This window comes from Platalea leucorodia (genome assembly GCF_965183815.1).
Source record: "Platalea leucorodia genome assembly, chromosome: 28".
In the NCBI taxonomy this organism is placed as follows: Eukaryota; Metazoa; Chordata; class Aves; order Pelecaniformes; family Threskiornithidae; genus Platalea; species Platalea leucorodia.
In genome coordinates, this window is record NC_138850.1 from 395,149 (window position 1) to 420,528 (window position 25,380).

Below are 25,380 nucleotides of genomic sequence, written 5' to 3' on the forward strand. Positions count from 1 at the left end.
ACGGCGCCCGCTAACTCCAGCTGGGATCGTAACCCGTCCAGTCCGAAGGAGGCGCAAGATAAACGCGCCGGCCCCGATAAACGAAGCTGACGATGCCGCGATAGCCGGCGCGGGGGACGCCGGATTTGAGGTCGTCCATCAGCCCCAGGGCTTTGGCGAAGGCTTTGAAGGAATCGCGGCCGCTGTACTGCAGGCGGACGGCGCCCAGCTCCCGCCGCCGGTTCCCCTGGAGCTCCTCCACCCTCACCTCCGGCGCGGCGTAAACCTTGGGGAGGAAAGAACGTTCGTACTCTTCCTTTTTGAGGTAAGAAAGATCCAGTTGGGTAAAAGGCACGAAACGGTCGTTCAGTTTGATAAATTTTAAATATTGATCGAAAAATTGCCCGTGGCTCACTCCTTTACGACCGAACGTCATCGTACGGGAGACTTCGGGGCGGATGCAGGAACGATCCCGGCGTTGTTCGGGTTGACGCATCCAATCGTCCCAAAAAGCCCGCGGCCATTTGGGTTCAAGTTCATCCCAAAGTTCGGCTAAAAGCAACCAACCGAGACCGGGAAAAAAATCAGTCCGGTAAAGCAATTCGGCTTGTCCGACGTCCACCATTTGCTCCTTCCCGTTGTCGTTCCAAGCGGAGACGCACCAGAGGCTGCGATCGGCGAGGAGGAGCGGGAACGCCGCCTGGAAATACTCGAAAAAATCCGGAGCGACTTCCAAATCGTCCTCTACCACGATGGCGGCGCGGTAACGGAAGGTCCGGAAAACCTGTCCCAACGCCCAACGATAATGCCGGGCGATTTTATAATAACCTTGGAATTTGCGGTGTTCTGCCGGCACCGGGATATCGCTGAGATCGGGTTGTCGGATATGAGCCACGGCGTCGCCGTAGGAGGCGATGACGCGAGCCGTTTCGGCGTGCCCGCAATCCTGACTGACGATGATGGGGAAACGTTGAGCCGAAGGTCGATAGCGTAAGAGTTTATCCAAACAACGACGGACGGTGCTGCGGTCGCAAGCCATCACCAACACCGGCAGGACCGCGCCGGCGGGATCGGTGAGGCGCGGCGGCGGCGGGGAGGGCGGCGGGGGGGGCTGGGGGGTGATTCGAACCCCGCGCCGGCGTCCCCACAAGCCGCTGTAGCGGTGAATTTGGCGCAGGAGTTCTTTTTGCCTTTCCAATTCGGTTTCGGCATCTTGCGCCAAACGGATCACTTCTGCCGTCAGGCGGTCGCCGACTTCGCCGGGGGAGGCCGGGGAGGGCGGGCGGCTCCAGAGGAAGAGGAGGAGGAGGCCGTTCCAGGCGATGAAGAGCGCCGCCCCCCACAACACCAAGCTGCTCTTCTTCAGCATCCTTCAGCGCTCACTCCCACGCCATGGACCTGGGGACAGGGGGAAAACACAGGAGGAGGGGGGGTTAAAAACAGAGGGGACCCCCACCCCCTTCGCCCCCAAACCGGTGCTGGAGGGGGACAGGGACACCCCACGGCGGTGTCACCCCCAAAACACCCGGCGACACCCTCGCCACCCTGCGCCAGCCTCCCAAAAAAGAGGAACCCCCGCCCCGGGGGAGAGGAAACGAAACCGCGCGGCCCCAGAACCTCCCACCAGAAACGTGGCACCGCCAAGATACAAAAAAACCACATTAAATAAAGGGGAAAAAAGGCAAATAATAAACCCCAACCCCAAATCCCGGCGCGGGGAGGAGAGGGGCAGAGTCCGCTCGCGTTAAACATTAACCCAGGGGCCGGCTCCGTGAGGATTTGCCACCGTGGAAGTGGGGGGGCGGTGAAGTGAGAACGTTTTTTGTTTGAAAAATGGGGATTAATAAAATATAATCGCACGTTTGAGTACTAAAATCCTTGCAAAGTCCCGTTTTCAGTGAGTTTTTACTCACCCGGAGCCCGGCCCGGCTCCTGCCGGCGGAGGCAGGACGTCAGCGAGGGCAGGAAAGGGGAGGAGAAGGGGTGAGAAAAGGGGAATTAAGAGAAAGAAAAAGCAAAAAAAAAAAAAAAAATAAGGCAGAGGGGAAAAAAAAACCAAAAGAGAAAATAAAGAAAGAGGGGGGAAAAAAAAGCGATTGCTTAACTCTGGTGAGGGAGCGGCGCAGGCGAGCGGCTCAAGGGTTAACGCCGCCGCGGGCCACGTTGGCGGGCGGAAAAAGGGAATTAAAAGGAAAAAAACACCCGGAAAAGAGGCATTTAAAAGGAAAAAAAAGGAAAAAAAGGGGTGTAGAGGGGTAGGAAAGGGGGTGAGCCCGGCGGCACCGCGGTTTCCCCCCCCCCGGAGGGGAAGGGTGAAGGTGGAAGGCACCGATAACGCCGAGTTCCCCCTTCCCGGCCCCAAAACGCCCGTCTGGCCCCAGAAAAGCGGTGGAGAGAAGGAAGGGGGGAGAAAAAAGGGGGGAAAAAAGTAAATTTAGGGGATTTTGCACGTCCTCGTTGGGTCGCTGCGGAGGGAGGCGCTGGGGTTAAGCCGTACCTGCGGGGCTGGAAGCGGCTCAGCCTCGTGGCAGCCCAAAACACCGGGGTTTTGGCCCAGAATGAGGGGGTTTGGGCCCCAAATGAGGAGGTTTGGCCCAAAAAGCGGCCGTTTTGGCCCAAAAGGCGGGTTCGGCTGTGGTTTTACCCGGCGTTTCTCGGCGGCGAGGCACAAGCCGGCGGCGAGGCGCTGAGTAAGCAGAGCTGGGGATTTTCCCTGCCCTCGGCTTCGCTCCGGGGGAGACCCCGAGCGACCCAGAATTATGGGAAATTAAATCCTCCGGCGCCCCGAGTTCCCCCAAATCCGGGGAGGGGGGCAACGTCCCCCCCATTTTTTTTCCCCTCGGGGGTTTTTTAGGGGTGAAACACCCCAAATCCAGAGATTCAGAAAGTTTTGGGGGAGATTTGAAGCTCCTTTCCCTCGCCACAGCATCCGCCAGAGACCCCAAAGCCACCAGATTTCAGGCAAACACCCACCGGTTTCGCGCCGCCACCCCCAAATTATTCATTAAATATTCTTTTTAATTAATCCAGGCTCTTTTTTGCACCCCGGAGGAAAGCGGCTCTGGCCTCGGCGACACCAAAACAACCCGGAAGGGACCGAGGAAGCGAGCGCTGCTTTTGGGACCCCCCTCGCATCCTGATTTTTCACCTCATTTTTCCACCTTTTTGGCTTTCTTTCAGCCAGGGCGACGCCAAAATAAACCACAACAACACGGCTCGATGGAAACAAACCCTCGTCTTGGGCAAAATTAATTCCTTCTCCCATGGGATTCGCTGCCGAGCGTCACCCCAACACCGCCATCTCCCTAAAAATCCAATTTTTTCCCCCTTTTTTGCTTTTTGGGAGATTTTAAGCCCCTTCCAGTGGGAATTTGAGGACGAGTGGCCGGAAAAAACATTTTCCTTCGCTCTCTGGTTAAAATTCTCGGGGTTTACCTGGTTGCGGCTCCCTCCAGGGGGAGGGGGGTCGCTGGGGTTCCCCCCTCCCCCCCCCTTTTCCAGAGTCGCCCGGGAATCCCTTGGGAATCGGGGGCGAAGCCGCTGCTTCTCTCCCGTCAGAGCTTCCTCGCAGTGGGGGGCGGGGGGAGGGGGGGAGTCAGGCCATGGCTGTGTCCGTCTGTCCGTCCACTCTCTCGGGGCTCAGCATCCCCCAGCCCCCAGCCATGGTTTTTGGGGAGGTGGGTGTCTGCGGTGAGCTCTAAAAATGGGGAGGAAAAGGTTAAAATGCCCAAATTCCCTCCCTGCCCCCCCCTTTCTGGAGGGAACAGCCCCGCTGTCCCCCCCCCAGGGATGGTGCAGCCCCCCCAAAACCCCCGGGGAGGGGAATTCCTGCAGGGAATGGGGGGCAGCCTCCTCCTCACCCCACAGGGGCAGGGGATGGTCCCCCCCAGCCCCTAGAGGGGATAGGGGACCCCCCCAGCCCTCCTGACACCCCCACAGGGGTCTGAGGAGCCCCCCCAGCCCCTCCTGACACCCCTATAGGGATTGGAGGAGCCCCCCCCAGCCCCACAGCAGCCCCCCATGACACCTCCATAGGGGACAGGGGAGCCCCCCCAGCCCCATAGCAGCCCCCCCAGCCCCTCCTGACACCCCCATAGGGATCAGAGGAGCCCCCCAGACCCTCCCGACACCCCTACAGGGATCAGAGGAGCCCCCCCAGCCCCACAGCAGCCCCCCAGACCCCCCTGACACCCCATAGGGGTCTGAGGAGCCCCCCCAGCCCCTCCTGACACCCCTACAGGGGTCACCTCAGGCCCCCCCACCCCCCCAGGGCACAGGCCCGGCCCCCCCCACCCCTGCAGGCGACAGGAGGGGCCCCCCCCAGCCCCCAGGGACAAGGGCCCCCCCCCGGGCCGCCCCCCACCCCCGAGGGGCCCGATCCGGCCCCGCTGCCGCCCCGGGTCCCGTCCCCCCCCCACACCGGTACCAGCGGCGCCTCCCGGCAGCGCCCGCCACTTCCGTCCCGCCGCACCGGAAGCGACGCCATGGCAACGGCGAGGCCCCGCCCACCTGCTCCGCCCACCGCTAGACCACGCCTCCTCCCAGGCCAGGCCACACCCCCGATGGCGCCGGGCACCGCCCACCACTCCCTGATCACGCCCCCAACTAACCACGCCCCCTCCGCCGAAGGCCACGCCCCCTCCCGGCTTCCCTAATGCATTAGTGGCGGCTTAATTAACCAATCCCTGGGGCCTTCCCTAATCAATTAACACTCGCTTAATTAATCAGCCCCTGGGAGCTCCGCTAATCAATTAATGGCAGCTTAATTAATCAATCCCTGCCGTCTGCAGTAATTAACCGCTCGCTCCGCCGGCTGGGGAGGGGAGAAGTGACGTTGCGGAAGGGGCGGGGCGGCGCAGGCGCGGAGGGCGGGGCTGGAGGGGTTTTCCCCCTTTTCGCGCGCTTCGGCCGCTCTGGGCGCCGTGGAGGAGGTTGGACTTGTCTGCTCCGGGGGGCAACGGGGGTAGAATGGGGGGGCAATGGGGGGGATTGGGGGCAATGGGGGGGGCCTTGGGGTGATGGGGGGGGCTGGGGGGTATTGGGGGGCAAGGGGGGGATTGGGGGTAATGGAGGGACTGGGGGGCAATGGGGGGGATTGGGGTAATGGGGGGGGCATTGGGGTAATGGGGGGATTGGGGGGAATTGGGGGGAGCAATGAGGGGGGGCATTGGGGGCAATGGGGGGGATTGGGGGAGCAATAGGGGGGTAATGGGGGGGGCATTGGGATAATGGGGGGATTGGGGGGCAGTGGGGGAGGAATGAGGGGGGCTGGGGGGGATTGGGGGGCAGTAGGGAGGGTGGGGGGACATTGGGGGGATTGGGGGAATGAGGGGCGATGGTGGGGCCTTGGGGGGGATTTGGGGGGGCGATGGGGGGGCTTGAGGGCAATGGGGGGATCGGGGGGTATTGGGGGGGGGATGGGGGGGATGGGGGCAGTGGGGGGCACTGGGGTGTTTTGGGGGGCTGGGGGGTCACCAGCACCAGGGAATAAGGGGGTAGGGGGGGGGGACGGGGAGCCCCCCTGACCCCCCCCCTTTTCCCCTCCCCCCCCCCCCCCCCCCCCCCCCAGCCATGGAGCTGCCCTCCTCCTGCTTCCAGTCCTGCCTGGATTTCTGCCCCGAGTGCGGCTCCGTCCTGCCCCGGCCGGGCCCCCCGCAGCGCCGTCCGCTGCCCCCCGCTGCGCCTTCGCCCTGCACAGCGCCGGTCAGCGGGGGGCGGGGGGGCGCCCGGCCGCCTGCGTCCCCGCGGGGACCCCCCCCCCCCACCCCCCCGCAACCCCCTGACTTTGTTTTCCTCCCCCCCGCTCCCCAGATTTTGAGGGGTAAAACCGTCCCGCAGCACCATCGAGTTCAACCGGCTGGAGCCCGCGGCGGGGCGGGGGCCCGATCCTGCGTCCCACTTCGAGGGGGCCCCTGGTGAGTGGGGGGGGGTAAAACCCCCCTGGGAGGGGACCCCCACCCCAAAACCCCCACTGAGGGGGGGTTAAAACCCCACTGAGAGGGACCCCCACCCCCGAAATTCCACCCGTGAGTGGGATAAAAAACCCCAGTGGGAGGGGACCCCCACCCCAAAAAGCCACTGGGAGGGCGTTAAAACCCCCACTGGGAAGGGACCCCCCACCCCCAAATCCTGCTGGGGGGGGGATGAAACCCCATTATGACAGACAGGCCTCACCCCAAAACCTTACTGGGAGGGAGGTAAAACCTCACTGGGAGGGGACCCCCACCCCCAAAAAAGCCAGTGGGAGGGGACCCCCACCCCAAAACCCCACTGGGAGGAGACCCCTCCAAAATGGGGTCCCCCCAACCCCCCCCCATACGAAGCATAAAACTCCTTGGGGCCAGGATATTTGGGGGTTCCCCCCCTCCCCGAGGCGGGAGGGGGGGATCAGCCCCCCTGGAGCAGGGGGGGTAACCCCCAGAATTTGGGGGCGCAGGTGGAGCGGCGGTGCCCCCGCTGCGGGCACGAGGGCATGGCGTACCGCACCCGGCAGATGCGCTCGGCCGACGAGGGCCAAACCGTCTTCTACACCTGCCCCCAGTGCCGGTGAGGGGCCCCCCCCGTTTTGACACCCCCAGTTTGCCCCCCCTGAGCCATGGGGGGACCCCCCAAATCCCCCCGTAACCACCCCCCTCCTTTCCCCACAGGTTTCAGGAGAAGGAAGATTCCTGACAGGGTATTTGCCCCCCTGTTGGGTATTTGCCCCCCCCCCCATGGGTAATAAACCCCCCCGGGGTTTTTATTCAGGGCTGCGTTTGGGGGTGTCTCAGTTGCCCCCCTCTTTAGCCCCTGTCTGCCCCCCCGAAACTGCCCCTTAGCCCCTATTTGCCCCCCAAACTGCCTCTTACCCCCCCAGCTGCCCCCCCCAGCTGCCCCCCAGGCCCTGAATTGCCCCCCTCAGCTCCTCTCTGACCCCCCAAACTGCCCCCCCAGCCCCTATTTGTCCCCCCAAAGGCCCTGAATTGCCCTTTCAGGCCCTCTCTGCCCCCCTAAACTGCCCCCCCCGAAGCCTCTCTCTGCCCCCCCCCACTGCCGCCCTGCCCCTTCAAGCCCTATCTGCCTCCCCAAACTGCGCCCCTATGCCCCCCAAACCCCCTGCACCCTATTTGCCCCTTCAGCCCCCATTTGCCCCCCCCCAAATTGCCCCCTACAGCCCTTAAATTACCCCCTCAGGCCCTATCTGCCCCCCAACTGCCCCCCCAGCTCTTATCTGCCCCACAAAACTGCCCTCCTACCCCCATTTGCCTCTCCAGCCCTGTTTGTCGTCCCCCCCCCCCCCCCCGACTGCCCCCCCAGCCCCTGAATTGCCCCTTCAGGCCCTATCTGCCCCCCCCAGCCCCCATTTGTCCCCCCCAAATTGCCCTCCCACCCCCCTATTTGCCCCCTAAGCCGCCTCCCCAGCCCCGTGCATGCGCGCTGCCCCGCCCACGTCCCCCGCCGTACGGCGGAAGCGCGGCTGCGTTGGGGGGAAGCATTGCGCGTCGGACTCGCCGGAAGTGTCCCCGTCACCGACCGGAAGTGGCTGTGGGGGCGGCGGTGGGCGCTGCACCGGGGCGGCGGCGGCGGCGAGAGCGGCCCGGCCCGGCCCTTCCCGGCGCTCCCCGCCCCGCAGCGGGGCCTCGGCGGCGGCCGGGACCCCCCCACCCCTCCCCGACCCGCCCTGGGGCACCGCTCCGCCCGGCTGGAACCATGGCGGAGGCGGCGGACAGCGGCGGCTGCGGCACCGCCACCGTCACTGAGACCGGCACCGCCGAGCCGGTGAGGGCCGGGGGGCCTATGGATACCGGAGGGGGGCCTATAGATACCGGAGAGGGTGCTATGGATACCGGGGGTGGGCTATGGATACCGGGAGGGGCCTATAGGTACTGAGGGGGGGCTATAGATACAGGGAGGGGGGGGCTATGGATACCTGAGAGGGGTGTATGGGTACCAGGAGGGGCCTATAGGTACTGATGGGGGGGCTATAGATACCGGGAGGGGCCTATAGATACTGGGGAGGGGGCTATGGATACCTGAGAGGGAGCTGTAGATACGGGGAGGGGCCTATAGATATTGAGGGGGGGGCTATGGGTGCCGGGGAGGGGGTTATAGATACCTGAGAGGGGTCTATAGATACCGGGAGGGGCTATGGATAGCGGGGAGGGGGCTATAGATACTGGGAGGGGCCTATGGATAGCGGGGAGGGGGCTATGGATACCAGGAAGAGCCTATGGATACTGAGAGGGGGCTATGGATATCAGCAGGGGCCTATAGATATTGAAGGGGGGCTATAGATACCCTGGGGGGGTTTCTATAGATACCAAGGGGGGGGCTACAGATATGGAGGTGGGCCTATAGATACTGAGGGGGGGGGGTGAATACCCGAGGGGGCTATAGATACCGGGGGGGGGGGCCTATGGATACCCAGGAGGGGCTGTAAATACCTGGGGGGGGCTATAGATGCCAGGGGACATCTATACATACCGTGGGGGGCTACAGATGCAGGGGAGGACATCTATACATACCGTGGGGGGCTACAGATACAGGGGGGGGACATCTATACATACCGTGGGGGGCTATAGATACAGGGGGGGACATCTATACATACCGTGGGGGGGCTACAGATACAGGGGGGGACATCTATACATACCGTGGGGGGCTATAGATATGGGGGGGGGACATCTATACATATACCGTGGGGGGCTATAGATATGGGGGGGGGACATCTATACATACCGTGGGGGGCTATAGATATGGGGGGGGAGCTATAAGTGTTTGGGGGGCACAAGGGGGGGGCATTGGGGGATGGGGACGGCGCTGGGGACAGGGACGGTGTCAGGGGACAGGGCCGGGGCTGTTGGGGGGACGGTGTCGGGGACAGGGACGGTGTTGGGGACAGAAGTGGTGCCAGGGGACATGAGCAGGGGTGTTGGGGACACAAGCGGGGGTGTTAGGGGACGGTGTTGGGGACAGGGACAGTGTTGGGGACACAAACGGTGTCAGGGGATGTGACCAGGGCTGTTAGGGGACAGTATTGGGGACAGGGACGGTGTTGGGGACACAAACGGTGTCAGGGGACACAGCCAGGGCTGTCGGGGGACAGGGACGGCGTTGGGGACACAAACGGTGTCAGGGGATGTGACCAGGGCTGTTAGGGGACAGTGTTGGGGACAGGGATGGCGTTGGGGGACACAAACGGTGTCAGGGGATGTGACCAGGGCTGTTGGGGGACAGTGTTGGGGACAGGGACGGTGCTGGGGACACAAACGGTGTCAGGGGATGTGACCAGGGCTGTTAGGGGACAGTGTTGGGGACAGGGATGGCATTGGGGACACAAACGGTGTCAGGGGATGTGACCAGGGCTGTTAGGGGACAGTGTTGGGGACAGGGACGGTGTTGGGGACACAACGGTGTCAGGGGATGTGACCAGGGCTGTTGGGGGACAGTGTCGGGGACAGGGATGGCGTTGGGGACACAAACGGTGTCAGGGGATGTGACCAGGGCTGTTAGGGGACAGTGTCGGGGCCAGGACAGCGCCAGGGCCAGCGTCGCAGCCCGGGGGGGGGGTGGGGGGGGTGGCACGCCCTTGCCCGCGGTGCCACCGCGCGGGTGCCACCCCCGTGTCCCCGTCCCCCCCCCCCAGGAGAACCGCAGCCTGACCCTGAAACTGCGCAAGCGGAAACCGGACAAGAAAGTGGAGTGGTCGAGCGACACCGTGGACAACGAGCACCTGGGCCGCCGCTCCTCCAAGTGTGAGTGGCCTTGGGGACAGCCCTGTCCCCCTCCCCGGGAGGCCGGGGTCCCCCCCCGGGGCCACCCCTGACCCCCCCGCCCCCCCCCCGCAGGCTGCTGCATCTACGAGAAGCCGCGGGCGTTCGGGGAGAGCTCGACAGAGAGCGAGGAGGAGGAGGAGGAGGAGGTGGCGGCAGCGGCGCCCAGGAGGGGGGACGAAGGCTGCGGCCACCTCCACTGCGTCCGGGGACACAAACGGGGCCGGGGGGGGACGCCGGGGGCTGGGGGGGGGCCCCAAGCGCTGCCCCCCGGGCCCCCCGCCCCTATGGAGCACTGAGGGACCCCCTATGGCGGCTCCCCCCCCCCCCCAATACTGACTCTGGCCTTGACCCCCCCCCCCCCCCAAATCCCCCCCCCCGCCATCAGCTTGGGGTCACCCCCCCCCAAAATCAATGCCTGAGCCCCCCAAATGGATGTGTGAGCCCCCCAAATCAGTACCTGACCCCCCCCAATGGATGTGTGACCCCCCCAATGGATGCCTGAGCCCCCCAATGGATGTGTGACCCCCCCAAATCAATACGTGCCCCCCCCAAATCGATACCTGCCCCCCCCGAGCTCCTGAGGACCCCCCCCAAATATCACTGCCTGAGCCCCCCAAATCATGCCTGAGCCCCCCCAAAATCAACCCCCCCCAACCCCCACCTCCTGCCCCCCCCCCCAGCCCCATCCCAGTGTTCGGGGGGGCCCATTTTGGGGGTGTGTGTGTCCCCCCCCCTTTTCCACGGCACCTGTGGGCATTAAAGGTGGCACCGCTGCGACCGCTGCCGTGGCGCTCGTTGGGGGGGGCAGGCGGCGTTTATTGGGGGGGGCGTCAGCGAGGAGGAGGAGGAGGAGGAAGGGGGGGGCGGCTTTGGGGGGGGCTCCCCCCCCCCTCTCCGGGTGGCTCCTTCAGGGATGGGGGGGGGCGGCGTCGGCGCGGAGCTGGGCCCCCAGGCTGTGGGGAGAAAAGGGGGGGGGGGGTCACCAAATGGCACCGAATTTGGGGGGTGGGGGGCACCCCGGGGGGGGGGAAGGGGAATAATTTGGGGGGGGGGAGACCCCTCGGGGGGGGGGGGGTGTCCTTTTTGGGGGTGTGTCCCCGCCAAGGGAGGGACACGGTGGCACCAAAACAGGCGTCACCCCCCCCCCAGAAATGTCACCCAGCCGGCTCGGCCCCGCCCGGCACGTGAGCCCCGCGGCGAGGGCACCCGGGGCGCGGTGACGCCGGCACGTGAGGCACCGGATGCCTGCGTCCCCTCCCAGATCGCGGGGTGCCCCCCCTCCCCCCCCAGCACCCCCAAGTCCCCACCAGGCATCTGGGGGTCCCCAAAATCCTCCCCGTTTCCCTCCAGCCCCCCCAGCTGCCTCCGGATGCCTGGGTCCCCCCCAAATCCCCCCAAGTCCCCCCCTGGACACCTGGGTCCCCCAGTTCCCCCCCCAGCCCCCCCCGGACCACACTGGGGGTCCCCCAAATCCCCTCAAGTCCCTCCAGGTTCCCCCCCCAGCCCCCCCCAAGTTCCCCCCCCCCACCACCTGGGGGTCCCCAAAAGTCCCCAGTTCCCCCGGGATGCCTGGATCCCCCAAATCCCCCAGTTTCCTCCCAATTCCCCCCTGCCACCTGGAACCCCCAAACCCCCCAATTCCCCCTCAGCCCCCCCAGACACCTGGGGGTCCCCCAAACCCCCCAGTTCCCCCCCAATTCCCCCCCAAACCCCCCACTTCCCCCCAGATACCTCGGTGCCTCAAACCCCCCTGTTCTCCCCCAATTCCTCCCCAAACCTCCCAGTTCCCCCCAGACTCCTGGGTGCCCCAAACCCCCCAGTTCCCCCCCAGTTCCCCTCAGATTCCTGGGTCCCCCGAACCCCGCAGTTCTCCCCTACACCTGGGTCCCCCAAACCCCCCAGTTCCCCCCCAATTCCCCCCCCAAACCCCCCAGTTCCCCCCAGCCCCCCCCAAACCCCCCAGTTCTCCCCAGACTCCTGTGTCCCCCAAACCCCCCAGTTCCCCCCAGCCCCCCCAAACCCTCCAGTTCCCCGCAGACTCCTGTGTCCCCCAAACCCCCCAGTTCCCCCCCAGTTCCCCCCAGCCCCCCCAAACCCCCCCGCCTCCCGGGTGCCCCCCTTACCTGCAGCGCGGCGGCCGGCGGGGGGGGGCCGGGGGCTCCCCGAGCCAGGCGCTGGGCGATGCGAGTCTCCACCGCCAGAGCCACGGGGGTGCGGAGGCGGCGGGGGGCGCAGGGCAGGCAGCAGCGCGGGCAGGAGAAGGCAGCGGCGGCGGGCTCGGCGGGGCGGGCGGCGGGCAGGCAGCGACGGCAGCAGCTGTGGTTGCAGGCGAAGAGGACGGGGTCCCGCAGCGGCTGCCCGCAGGCCGAACACGTCGTTTCCCGGGCCAGCTGGGCCAGCGGGCCCCGTTCCGGTAGCCCCGAGGGTGCCATGGCGTGTGGAGGCGTGTGGGAGGCGTGTGGCAGGCATGGGGGAGGCGTGCGGAGGACGGCTCACGCGTGGGGAAGGGCGGGGATGCGGGGAGGGGCATGGGAGTACGGGGGCGGGGAGGGACACGGGGACAGGGAGGGACACGGATGGACATACGGACATGGATGACGCAGGGACAGGGATGGACGTAGGGATGTAAAGGGACATGGACGGACAGAGGGACAGGCAGAGGGACACGGATGACGTGGGGACACAGAGAGGGACGTAAAGGGACACGGATGATGTGGGGACACGGGGATGGGGAGGGACACGGGGACATAGAGGGACATGGACGGACATGGGGACAGACATAGGGACATGGAGGGTCACGCAGAGGGACGGACAGAAGGACATGGATGGACAGAGGGGCAGACATGGGGGCACAGAGGGACCCAGATGACGTGGGGACACGTGGAGGGATACAGGGACATAAAGGGACACAGACACGGGGGCACGCAGAGGGACAGACATGGGGACATGGAGACAGACGTGGGGACAGACGGAAGGACACAGATGGACATGGGGACACGCCGAGGGACACAGACTGACAGGGGGACGCGTGGGGACACGCATGGACACACAGAGCGACATGGATGGACATGGGGACAGACAGACACACGGGGACACGGACTCCAGGGATGGGGGACACACGGACAGAGGGACACGGGGGGGACAGAGGGACACACGGGGGGGGGGGACGGGACAGCCCTGCCACACGCCTGCACCCGCTGCCGCAGAGGCGGGTCCGGCCGGTGCCGGGAGCCCAAGCCCGGCGGTGCCGGCGATCCGGAGCCCGGCGGTGCCGCGGAGCTCGATGGCAACGGGCAAGCGCCTGGCGGTGCTGCAGAGCCGAATCCCGGCGGGGCCGGATGTCGGAGCGCCAAATCCCGGCAGTGCCAGATGTCGGAGAGCCAAATCCCGGCGGGGCCAGATGTCGGAGCGCCGAACCCCGGCAGTGCCAGATGTCAGAGAGCCAAATCCCGGCGGGGCCAGATGTCAGAGAGCCAAATCCTGGCAGTGCCAGATGTCAGAGAGCCAAATCCTGGCAGTGCCGGAGCGCTGCATGTTGGAGAACCACACCCTGCCTATGCCGCAGCACCGGATCCCGGCAGTGCCAGATGTCAGAGCGCCAAACCCCGGCGGTGCCGGAACACCGGATCCTGGCGGTGCTGGATGTCCAAGAGCCAAATCCCGGTGGTGCCGGATTGCCAGAGCCTGGCAGTGCCGGATGTCGGAGAGCCAAATCCCAGTGGTGCTGGCTCACCGGATCCCAGCGGTGCCAGATGTCAGAGAGCCCAACCCTGGCGGTGCCGGATATCGGAGAGCCAAACCCCATCTATGCCGGAGCACCGGATCCCGGCAGCGCCGGAGCAGCAGATCCCAGCAGTGCCGGAGCGCCGGATCCCAGCAGTGCCGGCTATCATCGAGCCGAACCCCGCCGGCGCCGCTCTTCCCCCTCACTCCCAATCCGTAGGCGAACGGATAACGAGAGGCGCCGCGTTTTTCCTGCCGGCGCGGATCCCGGGATAAAAAAGCGGCCAAATCTTTTCGGTGAAAGTATCGGTGAAGGTGTAAATGTGGGAACGATCGGTGACGTTATAAAAAGCCACTTTGCCGGCTTCGTAGTCCACGAAGACCCCCACCCGCTTGGGTTTCACCCGCACCGTCAGCGGGGTGAAGGGGGTGGTGGTGGCCGCGTACTTATCGCCGTTCCAGAGCCGGACCCGCCAATATCCCGTCTCCGGTAAGGGCGTTAATTCCCCTTTCCGACTCACCGAATCCTTACAAACGCCGAGAGCCCAGTGGGTTTTATCGCCGACTTCCACCTCCCAGTAATGCCGACCGGAGGTAAAACCTTGCGCCGCCAAAACGCAGGGGTAGATGGTGAAACGGCGCGGGGTATCCGGTAAATCCCGGGGTCGAACTTCCACGAAACGAACGCTTTTCCGATCTTCCGATAAAACCAAGTTGGGATGCGCCGTGTCCGGATCCAGCGTCACCTCGCCTGGACGGTAACGGGGGGGGGGGGGGGGTGATTTAAGGGGGTGCGGAGCGCGGTTGGGGGGCTCCCGGCCGCGGCACCGGGCGGGGGGGTTCCTCACCGATGAGGCGCCGGGTGATTTTCCGGAGGGTGAAGTATTGCCGGGGAAAACTGCAGAAGTTTTTCTCCAGCTCGATGGGGACGGAAGCCGGTTCTTCCACCGGCACCGCCGCCGCCTCGCACCTGCCGGCAGCCCCGGGGGGAGGTGGGATCCGTCAGCCAAAATCCCGCTTTTCTGCCCCAAAAGGGAGCCCGGAGAGCGGGACGGATCGCCTGCGCGCCTCTTACCTGGCCAGGGTGTCCTTGATGTCCTGAAGTGGGGGGAAAGCAGGAAAAATAAAGGGGTTAGGTGTGCCGGATCCCCCCCCGAGTCGATCTCTGGGATCCCAGCCTTGATCGCCGTTGCCAGCACCGATCCCAGCCCCCGGCAGCAATCCCAGCCCCGGGAATCCTGTCCCTGGCCACGAGCCCGATGCTGACCCCATTCCCGGTGTCCCTGTTCCTGGCAGCAATCCCATCCCCAACACCGATTCCCTCCCCAGTGATCCCATCCCCAGGGGAGATCCTGTCCCCAAACCCAATCCAATCCCTGGAGTCGATCCTGTCCCCAGGGGCGATCCCATCCCCCAAACCGATCCCATTCCTGACAATCCCGTCCCCAAACCCATCCCTTCCCTGGGGTCAACCCTGTCCCCAAACCAATCCTGTCCCCAGGGGTGATCCTGTCCCCAAAACCAATCCTGTTGCTGGGGATCCCGTCCCCAAAACCAATCCCATCCCCAAAACCAATCCCTGGCAATCCTGTCCCTAAAACCAATCCCATCCCTGGAATTGATCCTGTCCCCAGAATCGATCCTGGCCCCAAACCCAATCCTGGCCCCAGGGATCCCGTCCCCAAAACCGATCCCATCCCTGGCAATTCCATCCCCCAGGGGCGAGCCTGTCCCCAGGGGTGATCCCATCCCCAAAACCGATCCCGTTCCCGAGGGTGATCCTGCCCCCAAGACCAATCCTGTCCCTGGGGACGATCCCGTCCCCAAAACCGATCCCATCCCCAGCGCTGATCCACCCGATCCCCATCCCGATCCCGCCCTACCTTGAGCATCTCGGCGCCCGGCTGCAGACACTTCTCCTCCAGCTCGGCCACAAGGGCGGCCAGGACCCGGCGCTGCTCCCCCAGCCGCGCCAGGTTGGCCTGAAGCCGCTGCAGGATCTCGCGCTCTTCCTCCTCCAGCCGCCGCAGCAGCAGCCGCTCCTCCTCCTCAAGCAGCTGGTGAAGCTCCTCGAACTCCCGGGCGATGCGTTCCCGCCGCAGAGCCACCTTCCTCTGCCGGGACGGGACGGGAAAAGGCGCCGGTGAGCGCCGGGAGCCGCCCGGGATCGCCCCGCCACCCCCGGCACCGTTAACCTGCCTTCAGCTCGCTCGGTTTCTTCTCCTCCCGCGCTCGGCAGCCGGCGACCGCCTCCAGCTTCCGCTCCAGCGGCTCCAGGCAGCGCTGCAGCTTCTCCTGCCGGAGGGGAGAGAGCAGGGTGGGGGACGGGGTGGGACACCCTGCCCCGAATCCCAACTCCAGCCCCGAATCCCTTCCCCATCCCCGAATCCCTCCTCCGCCGGAGCCGCGCAGACGGCGACGACGTGGAAGCCCCCGGGGAAGGGGTTTGGGGCTGAGCCGCACCGCGAGGGGCCGGAGACGGGGCTGAGCCAGCGCCCAGCTCCCTCCCTGGATGCTCTTGGGGAAGAACGAGGCTGAAAAATCCCCAAATCCCTCCAAAAACCAGGCGCAGGGAGAAGTTTGAGAGCTGGAAATGGAGATGGGGACAAGCCACGGCCAAAATCCCTCCAAAAAAACAGCCCCAGGGAGGGGGTTTGGGGCTAAACGTGGAGACGGGGCCGAGGTGCTGCCCAAATTCCCTCCGCAAATGGTCTCAGGGAGAGGGTTTGGGGCTAAATCCCACCCTCAGGGGCTGGAAACGGGGATAAACCACGGCCAACCCCCCCACGGGATGCTCCCGGGGAAGAATGTGGGGCTGAAAACGGAGGTGGAGACTAATTACAGCCGCAAATCCTCCGTGAAGAGCCGCGGGGTCGAATTTGGGGCTAAAAACCAAGATTTGGGGGCGCCACGTTGATGCCGCGAAGGTTTTGGGCTCCCCCGTTTCCCCCCCCCCCACCTTGTACTCGAGAGCCGCGACGTCGAGAGGGACGAGGGCGTGAGCGCGGTGGGCGTGGGAGATCTCGCAGAGCAGGCAAACGGGAGCTTGATCGTCGCGACAGAACCGCGCCAAGGCTTGGCCGTGAGTTTGGCAACGACTTTCCTCGCCGGCTTTCCGTTTGGCGCCGCGAAGTTGCCGGGCGGCTTCTACCATGTTACCGAGTTGGCGGTTTGGGCGAAGAGCGCGACGGCGAGAGGTTTTGCGACAGACGGGGCAGGGAAAATCGCGCGCCAGCTCGGCCCACCAACGGGTGATGCAACGGCGGCAGAAATTGTGACCGCATTCGATGATGACGGGATCTTGCAGGTATTCCAGGCAAACCGAGCAGCTCGCTTCCACCCGCAGCGTCTCCAAGGGGTCGGTACCCGACATGGCGGCGCCGCTTCCCCCCCCCACCCCGAAATCTGAGGGGGGCGGTGGTTGGGCTCGGCTCGGGGGGGGGGGGGGGTCGGGAGGGTTTGAAGAGGTTTTGGGGAGAAAAGAGCTCAATTCCGTCAAGGCGACGCCGCGGTTTTGGCAGGAAGGCGATGTCGCGGTGCGGCGACGCGGGTTTGGAGAGATTCTGGGGCGAAAGCGGCTCGATTCTGTCAAGGGGATGATGTCGTTTCGGTGCGAAGCGACGGCGAGGGAACGGCGCGGGTTCGAAGCGGTTTTGGGAAGAAAAGAGCTCAGTTCTGTCCAGGTGATGATGTCATTTCAGCGTGAAGCGACGTCAGCGCGGCTCCCGAGAGGTCCCGGGGAGAAGCAAGCTCGGTTCCGTCAAACCGATGACGTCATCTTGGCGCAAAGCAACGCTGAGGCGACGGCCTGGGCTCGAGGGGCTCCTGGGGAGAAACCAGCTCAGTTCCGTCAAGGCGATGATGTCATTTGGGCGGGAAGCGATGCCACGGCGCCGCCGCCGCCGCTCCCCGCTGCTTTTCTGGGGGGAAAAGAGCCGAATTCGGTTACAATGAAAATGGCGGGAGGCGCCGACAGGAGACCCTATAGGGGCGCGTCTATAGGGGCGCCTGCAGCCGAGGGCCCCCAGGGAGGAGTCTCTACAGGGCGGTCCCTCTCTAGGAATCCCTATAGCAGCAGCTGTGGGGCAGCCCTATAGAGCAGCCGCTATAGGATCAGCCCCTATAGGGGAACCCCCACTCGAGCGGGAAGGCTCCATACGGGCGCCCCTATAGAGAAATCATCATGGGAAGAGGCTCTATAGGAGATTCCCCATAGCGATGGGGTCCCTATAGGGGTGCCCCTGTAGAAAAAGGGACGCATAGGGGACACCCTTAAAGGAGGGGCCCGCTCCGGGGTCCCTATAGGGTGGGTGCCTATAGGAAGGGGCCCTATAGGGGAGGCCCTGGCGGGGGGAAGCTGTTCCGGGTCGCTATAGGGGTCCCTATAGGGGACATCCCCCAGGGAGGGGGGGTGCCGGGGTCCCTATAGGAAGGGGTCCATAGGGGTCACCCTATAGCGGGGTCACCCTATAGCGGGGTCCCGCCCCACTCACCGCCGCTCGCCGCCGCCGCCGCCGCCGCCCCGGGCCCAGCGCCGGAAGTGACGCCTTCTCCCGACGCCGGAAGTGATGACACACGGCCGCGCGCCGGCGACGCCCCCCCCGCCACCCCCTATATGGCAGAGCGGGGGGCGGGGGAACGGGGCGGCCCCGCCTCTCCCCCCAGGCGGGTGCAGCCAATGGGGAGCGGCGGCCCCGCCCCCTCGGCCGCAGCGGGGCGTGGCCAAGCGGAGGCGCGATGGCGGCGCCGGTGCGGGACCGCGAGGCGCTGCAGCGGCTCAGCTTCCTCTTCCAGGTGGGGCGCGGGGGCCGTATAGGGGGCATATAGGGGATATAGGGGCCATGGGGGGGACAGGAGCCATAGGGGGGGGATAGAGACCGTATAGGGGGGATATAGGCGAGTATTAGGGAGATCTAGGGGTCCGGGGGGGTTATGGGGGCTATAAGGACCATATAAGGGGGATATAGGGGCCGTGGGGGGGTAGGGGGGAGAATATAGGGGTTCGCGGGGGAGGCTGGGGGGGATATAGGGGAGGTATAGGGGTCGGGGGGGGGTCCAGGGGGTGTATGGGGGGGAATATAGGTGTCCGGGGAGGGTCCTGGGGGGGATATAGGGGTCCAGGGGAGGTATGGGGGGGGGGGGGGTTTAGGGGTCGAGTGGGGCATGGGGGGATATAGGGGTCCAGGGGAAGTATATGGGGGGTATAGGGGTCGATATAGGGGTCCAGGGGAGGTATGGGGGGGTATAGGGGTCTAGTGGAGCCCTGGGGGGGATATAGGGGTCCAGGGGAGGTATAGGGGGGGTATAGGGGTCGAGTGGGGCTCTGGGGGGGATATAGGGGTCCAGGGGAGGTATGGGGGGGGGGGGTATAGGGGTCAACTGGGGCATGGGGGGGATATAGGGGTCCAGGGGAGGTATAGGGGGGGTATAGGGGTCAATATAGGGGTGCAGGGGAGGTACAGGGGGCATATAGGGGTCGAGTGGGGCTCTGGGGGGGATTTAGGGGTCCAGGGGAGGTATAGGGGGGGTATAGGGGTCAATATAGGGGTCCAGGGGAGGTATGGGGGCATATAGGGGTCCAGTGGGGCATGGGGGGCATATAGGGGTCCAGGGGAGGTATAGGGGTCAATATAGGGATCCAGGGGAGGTATGGGGGGGTATAGGGGTCCAGTGGGGCATGGGGGGGTATGGGAAGCTGGGGGGGCCCTGGGAGGGATGGAGGGGGGGGGGGATACAGGGGTCCTGGTTGGGTATGGGGGGGAATATAGGTGTTCAGGGAGGGGCCTGGGGAGGATATAGGGGTCCAGGGCGGGTATAGGGGTCGAGTGGGACCCTGGGGGGGATATAGGGGTCCAGAGGAGGTATAGGGGTCAATATAGGAGTCCAGGGGAGGTATAGGGGGGGTATAGGGGTCGATATAGGGGTCCAGGGGAGGTATGGGAGGGGGGTACGGGGTAAAGTGGGGCATGGGGGTATATAGGGGTCCAGGGGAGGTATGGGGGGGGGGGGTATAGGGGTCGACTGGGGCATGGGGGGGGATATAGGGGTCCAGGGGAGGTATGGGGGGGGTATAGGGGTTGATATCAGGGTCCAGGGGAGGTATGGGGGGGGGGTATAGGGATCGAGTGGGGCATGGGGGGGATATAGGGGTCCAGGGGAGGTATGGGGGGGGGCACAGGGGTCAATATAGGGGTCCAGGGGAGGTATGGGGGGGGGGGCACAGGGGTCAATATAGGGGTCCAGGGGAGGTATAGGCGTCCAGTGGGGCATGGGGGGGGGGGTATGGGAAGCTGGGGGGGCCCTGGGAGGGATGGGGAGGGATACAGGGGTCCTGGCTGGGTATGGGGGGGATAGAGGGCTGTGGGGGGGACCCTGGGGGGGCTATGGGGGTCCTGGCTGGCTGGGTATGGGGGGGATAGAGGGGTGCAGGGGGCCCAGGGGGTCCAGGGGAGCCGGTGGGGGGCACAGGAGGGGGCCTGCACCTACGCCCCCCCCCCTCTCCCCCAGGCCGCGCACTGGGTGCTCCCCCACAGCCCCGCCCTCGCCCGCTTCTACTGCAGCACCCAGCGAGCGGCCGCCCGCCGCCTCGTCCTGCGCATGTGAGCTACGGGGGGGAGGGGCGGGGGGCACCCCAGGGCAGTGGGGGGGGGCACGGGGGACACCCCTGACCCCCCCCCCGTGTCCCTGTCCCCCCCCCAGGGCCCCCTCGGTGAAGCGGATGGTGTGCCGCCGCTGCTGCTCCCTGCTGCTGCCCGGGGCCGGGGGCTGCCTGCGCCTGCGGGGTGGGTGCGGGTCACCCCCGGGGGGGTGGGGGACGCCCCGGGGGGGGGGGAGGGGGTTGGGGACACCCCGGGGATGGGGGGGGGGGGGGGGGGGGGGCAGCCAGGGGGTGGCGGGGCTGAGCCGGACGCCTGGGTGCCTCCCGCAGGGGGGGGGGCAGCCCCGCACGGTGCTGCGCTGCCGGAGCTGCGGCCGTCACCGCCGGTACCTCTGCCGGCAGGAGCTCCGCCCCCTCGGCCAGGCCCCGCCCACTGGTCAGTGAAGGGGCGGGGCCTGGGGAGAGGGGGCGGGGCTTGGGGACAGGGGGCCTGGGGAGAGGGGGCAGGGCTTGGGGAGTGAGGGGGGGTAGGGTGGGGCTTGGGGAGAGGGGGCGGGGCTTGGGGAGTGGGGAGGTGGGGCTTGAGCAGGGGGCGGGGCTGGGAGGGGGTGGAGCCAGCCCTATTGGGGCCAAGGGCTGTAGGTGGGACTTAGGGCAAGGGGTGGAGCCAATCAGGGCACGGTAACTTAACCCATGGTAATTAGAGGATGAAGGTGGTTGGGTGAGGGTAACGCTGGGGTGGGGCTAAATCCAAATAAGGGCAGAGGTGGGTGGGGCTAAGGAAGGGGTGGGGCTATTGGGTAGTGCTGTGACATCACTCCCCCAGGCCCCGCCCCAGAGCACAGCCCAGCGTAATCCCTACCCGGCGACCGAGCGGCGACGCGGCCTCCGATTGGTCCCTGCAGAAGCCGCCTCTAACCAATGAGAAAACGCCGGCTGCAGAAATAAACCTCCCTTTATTCCATATATGGTATTAGCGTCATGGTACGGGGCTAGACCCCCGATTGGTTCATCTCTTAGGGGGGCGGGGTTAACACTCATCCTCTCCCAGCAGAGCAAAGGGGTTGGGGGCGGTGCTGGGAGGGGGCGTGGCCTCCCCAGGCTCCGCCTCCTCCGAGGTCTCCTCCTCCTCCGTGGTCGACCCCTCCCCCGGGGGGGCGGGGGCAGGGGGGGGGGGCCGGGTCCCCCCGCTCCAGCAGAGCCGCCAGCGCCGCCGCCTCGGGGTGCTGCTCCCACACATCTGGGGGGGGCCGGGGAGAGCGTGAGGGGAGCGGGGAACCCCCCCCAGGGAAGGGCCCGGCCCCCCGGGGAGGGCGGGAGGGGAAGGGGCTCACCCTTCTGGGCAGCGTAGCCGGGGGGGCGCAGGCAGAGGCGGAGGCGGCCGTCGGCCGCCAGCCGGAGGATGCTGTTGGCCGCCCGGTAGACGTCGTTCCGAGCCGCTTTCGCCGTCTTGTAGCCTCGCTTTTCCGCCCACGCTGAGGGAAAAAAAAAATATATACACCAAAACGATCGTTAATAATAAAATAAATAACGATTCGGAGCGAATCGGCGCGGAAACGGCGTTACCTTCGCAGATGTCCCAGGCGGTCCAGCCGGCGGCGGCGCTGGGGGGCCGCAGCTGGAGGAGAGGCGGCAAGGGGAGGCGGGAGGCCAGGTAGCCCACGGCCGAGTAGGGCTCCTGCAGCTGCGAGATGGGGTAGACGCCCGCCAGCACCTTGGGGGGGGACACACGGGGGGTCAGCGGGGCCGGGGGGGGCGCGGGGAGGGGGCGGGGAGGGGGCTGGGACCCACCTGGAGGGCGGGGGGGGGCGCGGGAGGGGAAGACGAGGCCGGGGCAGTCGCAGAGGCGGACGCGGGGGGTGAGGAAATGGGTCTGGAAGTAACGGGTGCGGCCGGGGGCGCGGGAGACGCTGACGGCGCTGCGCCCCACCAGCGCGTTCAGCACCGACGATTTGCCGGCGTTGGGCAGCCCTGCGGGGAGGGGCAGGCTCGGGACACGCCCCTGGGGAGCCACGCCCCCCCGCAGGCCACGCCCCCACAGCAGGCCACACCCCCAGTCTACTTCTACTATGCATTCACTGTATATGTCTACTTAGCTACCCGGTGGGCGGGGACACACCATTAGCCCCGCCCACCACGGCAGGCTCCACCCCCTTTCGGCAAACCCAGATTGCCACGTGGCCACGCCCCCTCAGCTAGCCCCACCCCCCTCAGCTAGCCCCACCCCCCGGCCCCAAGCCCCGCCCCTTACCGACACAGCCCAGGGTGAGGACGCCATGGCGGTAGCGCTCCCACTGCCGGGGGGCCGCCCCGGGGCCTTCCTCCTCCTCCTCCTCCTCCTCGCCACCCGCCTCCTCGCCGTCCCCCTCCTGCTCCTCCTCTTCCTCTTCCTCCTCCTCCTCCCCTCGCGCCGCCGCCTCCTCCGCCCGGTCCAGCCGCGCTCGCCAGCCGCTCAGGTCCACTGCAAGCCCGCGGCGGGTGAGGAGGGGGATGCGGGGAACCCCCCCCCCACGCCCTGAAGCAGGGGTCGACCCCCGCCCGCCGCCCCCGTGGGCGCCCCCCCGCTCACCTTCTCCCCCCACGATGCTCTCGCAGGCTTCCAGCAGCTGCCGGGGTCCCACCGCCCGGCTCCAGCCGCCCCCGCGCCTCTGCCGCCGCTGCAGCCCTGGGCGGGAGGAAAAGAGAGGATGGGTGGGCGTCAGGAGGCCCGGGTGCCCCCCGCCCCCCAGCCCAGCGGGTCCCTACCGGGCGCCGGGGGGTGGCGGCGGGGGGCGGAGGTGAAGGGGACGACGCGGGCGGCGGGGAAGCGGCGCCGCAGGAGGTGGCTCCAGGCGGTGGCCACGGGCGGGGAGGTCAAATCGGCTTTGTTGAGGATGAGGATCAGGCCCTTCCCCAGCTCCCGCGTCACGTGGGCGGCCAGCGCCGGCGGCACGTTCAGCGCCTGGGAGGGGGGGACAAGGGGGGCTCAGCTGCGCCCCGAAACCCTGGGTGCTCCCCCCTGCTGCCCCGGGCGCTCACCGGGTGCCGGGCGTCGGTGATGAGGAGGATGATGTCGGACATCTCCAGCACGCGCCAGAGCTGCCGCCACGTCTGGGGAGAGATGGGGGGGGGGAGCGCGGTGACCCCCTGCTCCCTTAAACCCCCCCCCCGGCGCCCCCCGCCCCGCATCCCCGCTCACCTCCAGGTTGTGCTCGAAAGGGGCCACGTCCCCGTCGTCGCTGCCCCCCTCCTCGCCCTCCCCGGGCCGCTGGCCCTCGCGGAGGCTTCGGAGGAAGGCGCTGAAAGCCGCCTCCTCCCGCACCCGCAGCTCCTCCCGGCTCATGGCGAAGCTCCAGGGCGGTCGGCGAGGGAAATCCAGCCCTGGCAGCCGGCAGCTGGGATCCCACTGGCCCTGGGACCCCACCTGGGGGCCACTTCTCCCCCCGCCAGGGGCTACTGACGCCCTCCCAGGGACCATTTACCCCCCCCAGGGGCCACTTACCCCCCGACACCACGTAATCACCCCTTCTGCCCCCCCAACCATAATTAGCCCCCCCATCCAAGCCAATTTACCCCTAGGTGATTAATTAACCCCCCTCCCGGAGCAATTCCCCCTCCCCCAGTTATTAGCTGCCCCCCCCCCGGCGCCAACCCCTCCTTCTCCGCTTATTTCCCCCCTTCCCCGGGGCCTCTGCCCCTCACCGGGGCCGTAGATGGTGTCAGGGTCCAGCTCCAGGGCGGTCTCGGGCAGCAGCTCCAGCACCTCCTCTTGGGCCCGGCGCCGGCGTCGCGCCAAGGCCTCGGCCCGCGGCCCCCCAAGCTGCAGCCGGAACCTGCCGGATACCTGAGGCCTCACGCAGACGCCCGGGTCCCCCTCACCCACCCGGGTCCTCTGAACCGCACCAAGCCCACCCGGCTCCCTCCATCCCTCCCGGGTACCTGCCGGGATCGTGGCGGCGGGGAGCGGGGGGAGCCGGGTCTCCCCCTTCGGTGGGGACCACATCGCTGCCCCGTTCCTGGCTCCCGCTGCGGCTGCCCGGGCCCGAATCCAGTCCTGCCGGGGCATCTGCGGAGAGAGAACCGGTGGCGGGGGGTCAGGGGACAGCCGGGCGCCGGGGTCCTTCCCCGGCCGAGGCTCCGGGGGGCCCGGCCCGGCCCCCGCTCACCGCCCCGCTTCCGTTCGCGCCGGTCGCGGAGCTGCTGCTTCTTCCGCTTCGCGCTGAACGGCCGCTTGCGGGGCATGACGGGAGGTCACGTGACGGGGCGGAGCCGGCAAGGACCAATAGGAGCGGCGGAAGGCGGGGAGAGGGGGAGGTGGGAGGGGTAGGAGCCAATGGGAGGGAAGATCACCTCAGAGCGGGGGCGGGACGGATCTGCGGGAGAGCCAATGGCAGGAAAGATCACCCGGCGGGGAAGGACGAACCAAAGAGAGCCAATGGGAGAAGGAGTTACCTCAGAAAGGGGCGGGACGAACCCGCGAGAGCCAATGGGAGAAAGAATCACCTCAGAGGGGGGTGGGACGAATCCGCGAGAGCCAATAGAAGGAGAGATCGCCTCAGAGCATGCGGCGGGGCGAACCCCCGCGAGCCAATAGGAGGCAGAATCACCTCAGAAGGGGGCGGGACGAACCCGCCCGACCCGAGAAGGAAGTCAGTGGGCGGGACCCGGGTTCCAGCGAACCAATCGGAAGCGGCGACGGCCCGGGCCGGTGCCGTGGCGGACCGGAAGCGGAGGGCTCTGCGAGGCGGCGCTCTAGGCGAGTCTCTGTGGCTGCGCAGGCGCAGTACGCGGCGCCCGGCCATGCCGAAGGGAGCGCGCCCGGCGGCGGCCAAGCAGGAGGAATGGCGGGGGGAGAGCGAGGGGCAGGGTGAGTCCGGGTCCTTCCGGAGGGAGCGGAGGGGAAGCAACACACCTGGGCCCCCGGGGGGAGAGGGGGTGAGGAGGGGGGGTCCATGGGGGGGGGGGGTGGTCCCTGATGCCTGGATCCCCTGCGGGGAGAGTGAGGTCTGTTGGGGTGGGGGGAGCTGGGACAGGCGGACGCCTGGATCCTACTTGAGGGGGGAGGATTAAGCATGTGAGGGGGGGGATCAACCCCTTTGGGGGGTGATCAACCCCTTTGGGGGGGGATCAACCCCTTTGGGGAGGTAATGAACTCCTTTGAGGGGGGATTGGTCCGTTTGGGACGGGATTAACCCGTTTTTAGGGGAAAAATAGCTCCTTTGGGGGTGTATTAAGCCTTTTGGGGGAGGAATTAACCCCTTTGGGGGGGGATTAACCCCTTTTAGGAGGAAATTAACCTCTTTGAGGGGGGATTAACCCTTTGGGGGGGGAATTAACCCGGTTTTGGTG

The 25,380-nt window shown here is 66.6% G+C and overlaps 6 protein-coding genes across 12 annotated transcripts; 3 read left to right on the plus strand and 3 right to left on the minus strand.

Moving 5' to 3' along the window:
* Positions 1 to 9: 9 nt before the first annotated feature.
* On the minus strand, positions 10 to 4,778 carry MGAT1 (alpha-1,3-mannosyl-glycoprotein 2-beta-N-acetylglucosaminyltransferase). 5 transcript variants are annotated; one of them, XM_082333845.1, is made up of 4 exons: positions 4,400 to 4,482; positions 3,415 to 3,676; positions 1,893 to 1,911; positions 10 to 1,377 (listed from the first exon to the last, which is right to left on the minus strand). In XM_082333845.1, the coding sequence occupies exon 4, from the start codon at positions 1,346 to 1,348 to the stop codon at positions 11 to 13; it is 1,338 nt and encodes a 445-aa protein (XP_082189971.1). In that variant the 5' UTR covers positions 1,349 to 1,377; positions 1,893 to 1,911; positions 3,415 to 3,676; positions 4,400 to 4,482; the 3' UTR covers position 10. The 5 variants fall into 5 exon arrangements, with proteins under 5 accessions (XP_082189971.1, XP_082189969.1, XP_082189970.1 ...); XM_082333843.1 differs by lacking the exons at positions 1,893 to 1,911; positions 4,400 to 4,482 and adding an exon at positions 4,590 to 4,778; XM_082333844.1 differs by lacking the exons at positions 1,893 to 1,911; positions 4,400 to 4,482 and adding an exon at positions 4,489 to 4,506.
* A 131-nt stretch (positions 4,779 to 4,909) lies between these two features.
* POLR1H (RNA polymerase I subunit H) lies at positions 4,910 to 6,725 on the plus strand. The gene is given in 8 exon segments (XM_082333886.1): positions 4,910 to 4,942; positions 5,549 to 5,628; positions 5,631 to 5,682; positions 5,791 to 5,801; positions 5,804 to 5,884; positions 5,886 to 5,894; positions 6,416 to 6,525; positions 6,627 to 6,725. Coding segments are annotated over 7 exon segments (366 nt in total). The 5' UTR covers positions 4,910 to 4,942; positions 5,549 to 5,550; the 3' UTR covers positions 6,652 to 6,725.
* Positions 6,726 to 7,368: 643 nt separating this feature from the next.
* On the plus strand, positions 7,369 to 10,337 carry PPP1R11 (protein phosphatase 1 regulatory inhibitor subunit 11). Its single transcript, XM_082333881.1, has 3 exons — positions 7,369 to 7,737; positions 9,602 to 9,710; positions 9,804 to 10,337. The coding sequence occupies exons 1-3, from the start codon at positions 7,669 to 7,671 to the stop codon at positions 10,025 to 10,027; spliced, it is 402 nt and encodes a 133-aa protein (XP_082190007.1). The 5' UTR covers positions 7,369 to 7,668; the 3' UTR covers positions 10,028 to 10,337.
* Positions 10,338 to 10,552: 215 nt separating this feature from the next.
* Positions 10,553 to 17,981, minus strand: LOC309601028 (E3 ubiquitin-protein ligase TRIM39-like). Of its 2 annotated transcripts, none has more exons than XM_082333836.1 (8): positions 17,948 to 17,981; positions 16,414 to 17,279; positions 15,654 to 15,749; positions 15,338 to 15,568; positions 14,530 to 14,552; positions 14,303 to 14,424; positions 11,855 to 14,205; positions 10,553 to 10,684 (listed from the first exon to the last, which is right to left on the minus strand). In XM_082333836.1, exons 2-7 carry the CDS (start codon positions 16,825 to 16,827, stop codon positions 13,658 to 13,660), a joined length of 1,434 nt encoding a protein of 477 aa, XP_082189962.1. In that variant the 5' UTR covers positions 16,828 to 17,279; positions 17,948 to 17,981; the 3' UTR covers positions 10,553 to 10,684; positions 11,855 to 13,657. The 2 variants fall into 2 exon arrangements, with proteins under 2 accessions (XP_082189962.1, XP_082189961.1); XM_082333835.1 differs by having other exon boundaries at positions 16,414 to 17,374; positions 17,948 to 17,973.
* A 191-nt stretch (positions 17,982 to 18,172) lies between these two features.
* Positions 18,173 to 21,083, plus strand: RPP21 (ribonuclease P subunit p21). 2 transcript variants are annotated; one of them, XM_082333879.1, is made up of 5 exons: positions 18,173 to 18,248; positions 19,962 to 20,053; positions 20,154 to 20,246; positions 20,395 to 20,488; positions 20,879 to 21,083. In XM_082333879.1, exons 1-5 carry the CDS (start codon positions 18,192 to 18,194, stop codon positions 20,975 to 20,977), a joined length of 435 nt encoding a protein of 144 aa, XP_082190005.1. In that variant the 5' UTR covers positions 18,173 to 18,191; the 3' UTR covers positions 20,978 to 21,083. The 2 variants fall into 2 exon arrangements, with proteins under 2 accessions (XP_082190005.1, XP_082190006.1); XM_082333880.1 differs by having other exon boundaries at positions 20,154 to 20,234; positions 20,382 to 20,488; positions 20,879 to 21,012.
* On the minus strand, positions 20,996 to 24,275 carry GNL1 (G protein nucleolar 1 (putative)). Its single transcript, XM_082333896.1, is given in 13 exon segments — positions 20,996 to 21,227; positions 21,229 to 21,292; positions 21,387 to 21,527; positions 21,619 to 21,766; positions 21,848 to 22,023; positions 22,304 to 22,513; positions 22,622 to 22,717; positions 22,798 to 22,993; positions 23,071 to 23,142; positions 23,231 to 23,412; positions 23,734 to 23,864; positions 23,971 to 24,097; positions 24,198 to 24,275. Coding segments are annotated over 13 exon segments (1,764 nt in total). The 5' UTR covers positions 24,274 to 24,275; the 3' UTR covers positions 20,996 to 21,082.
* Between the last annotated feature and the right edge of the window lie 1,105 nt (positions 24,276 to 25,380).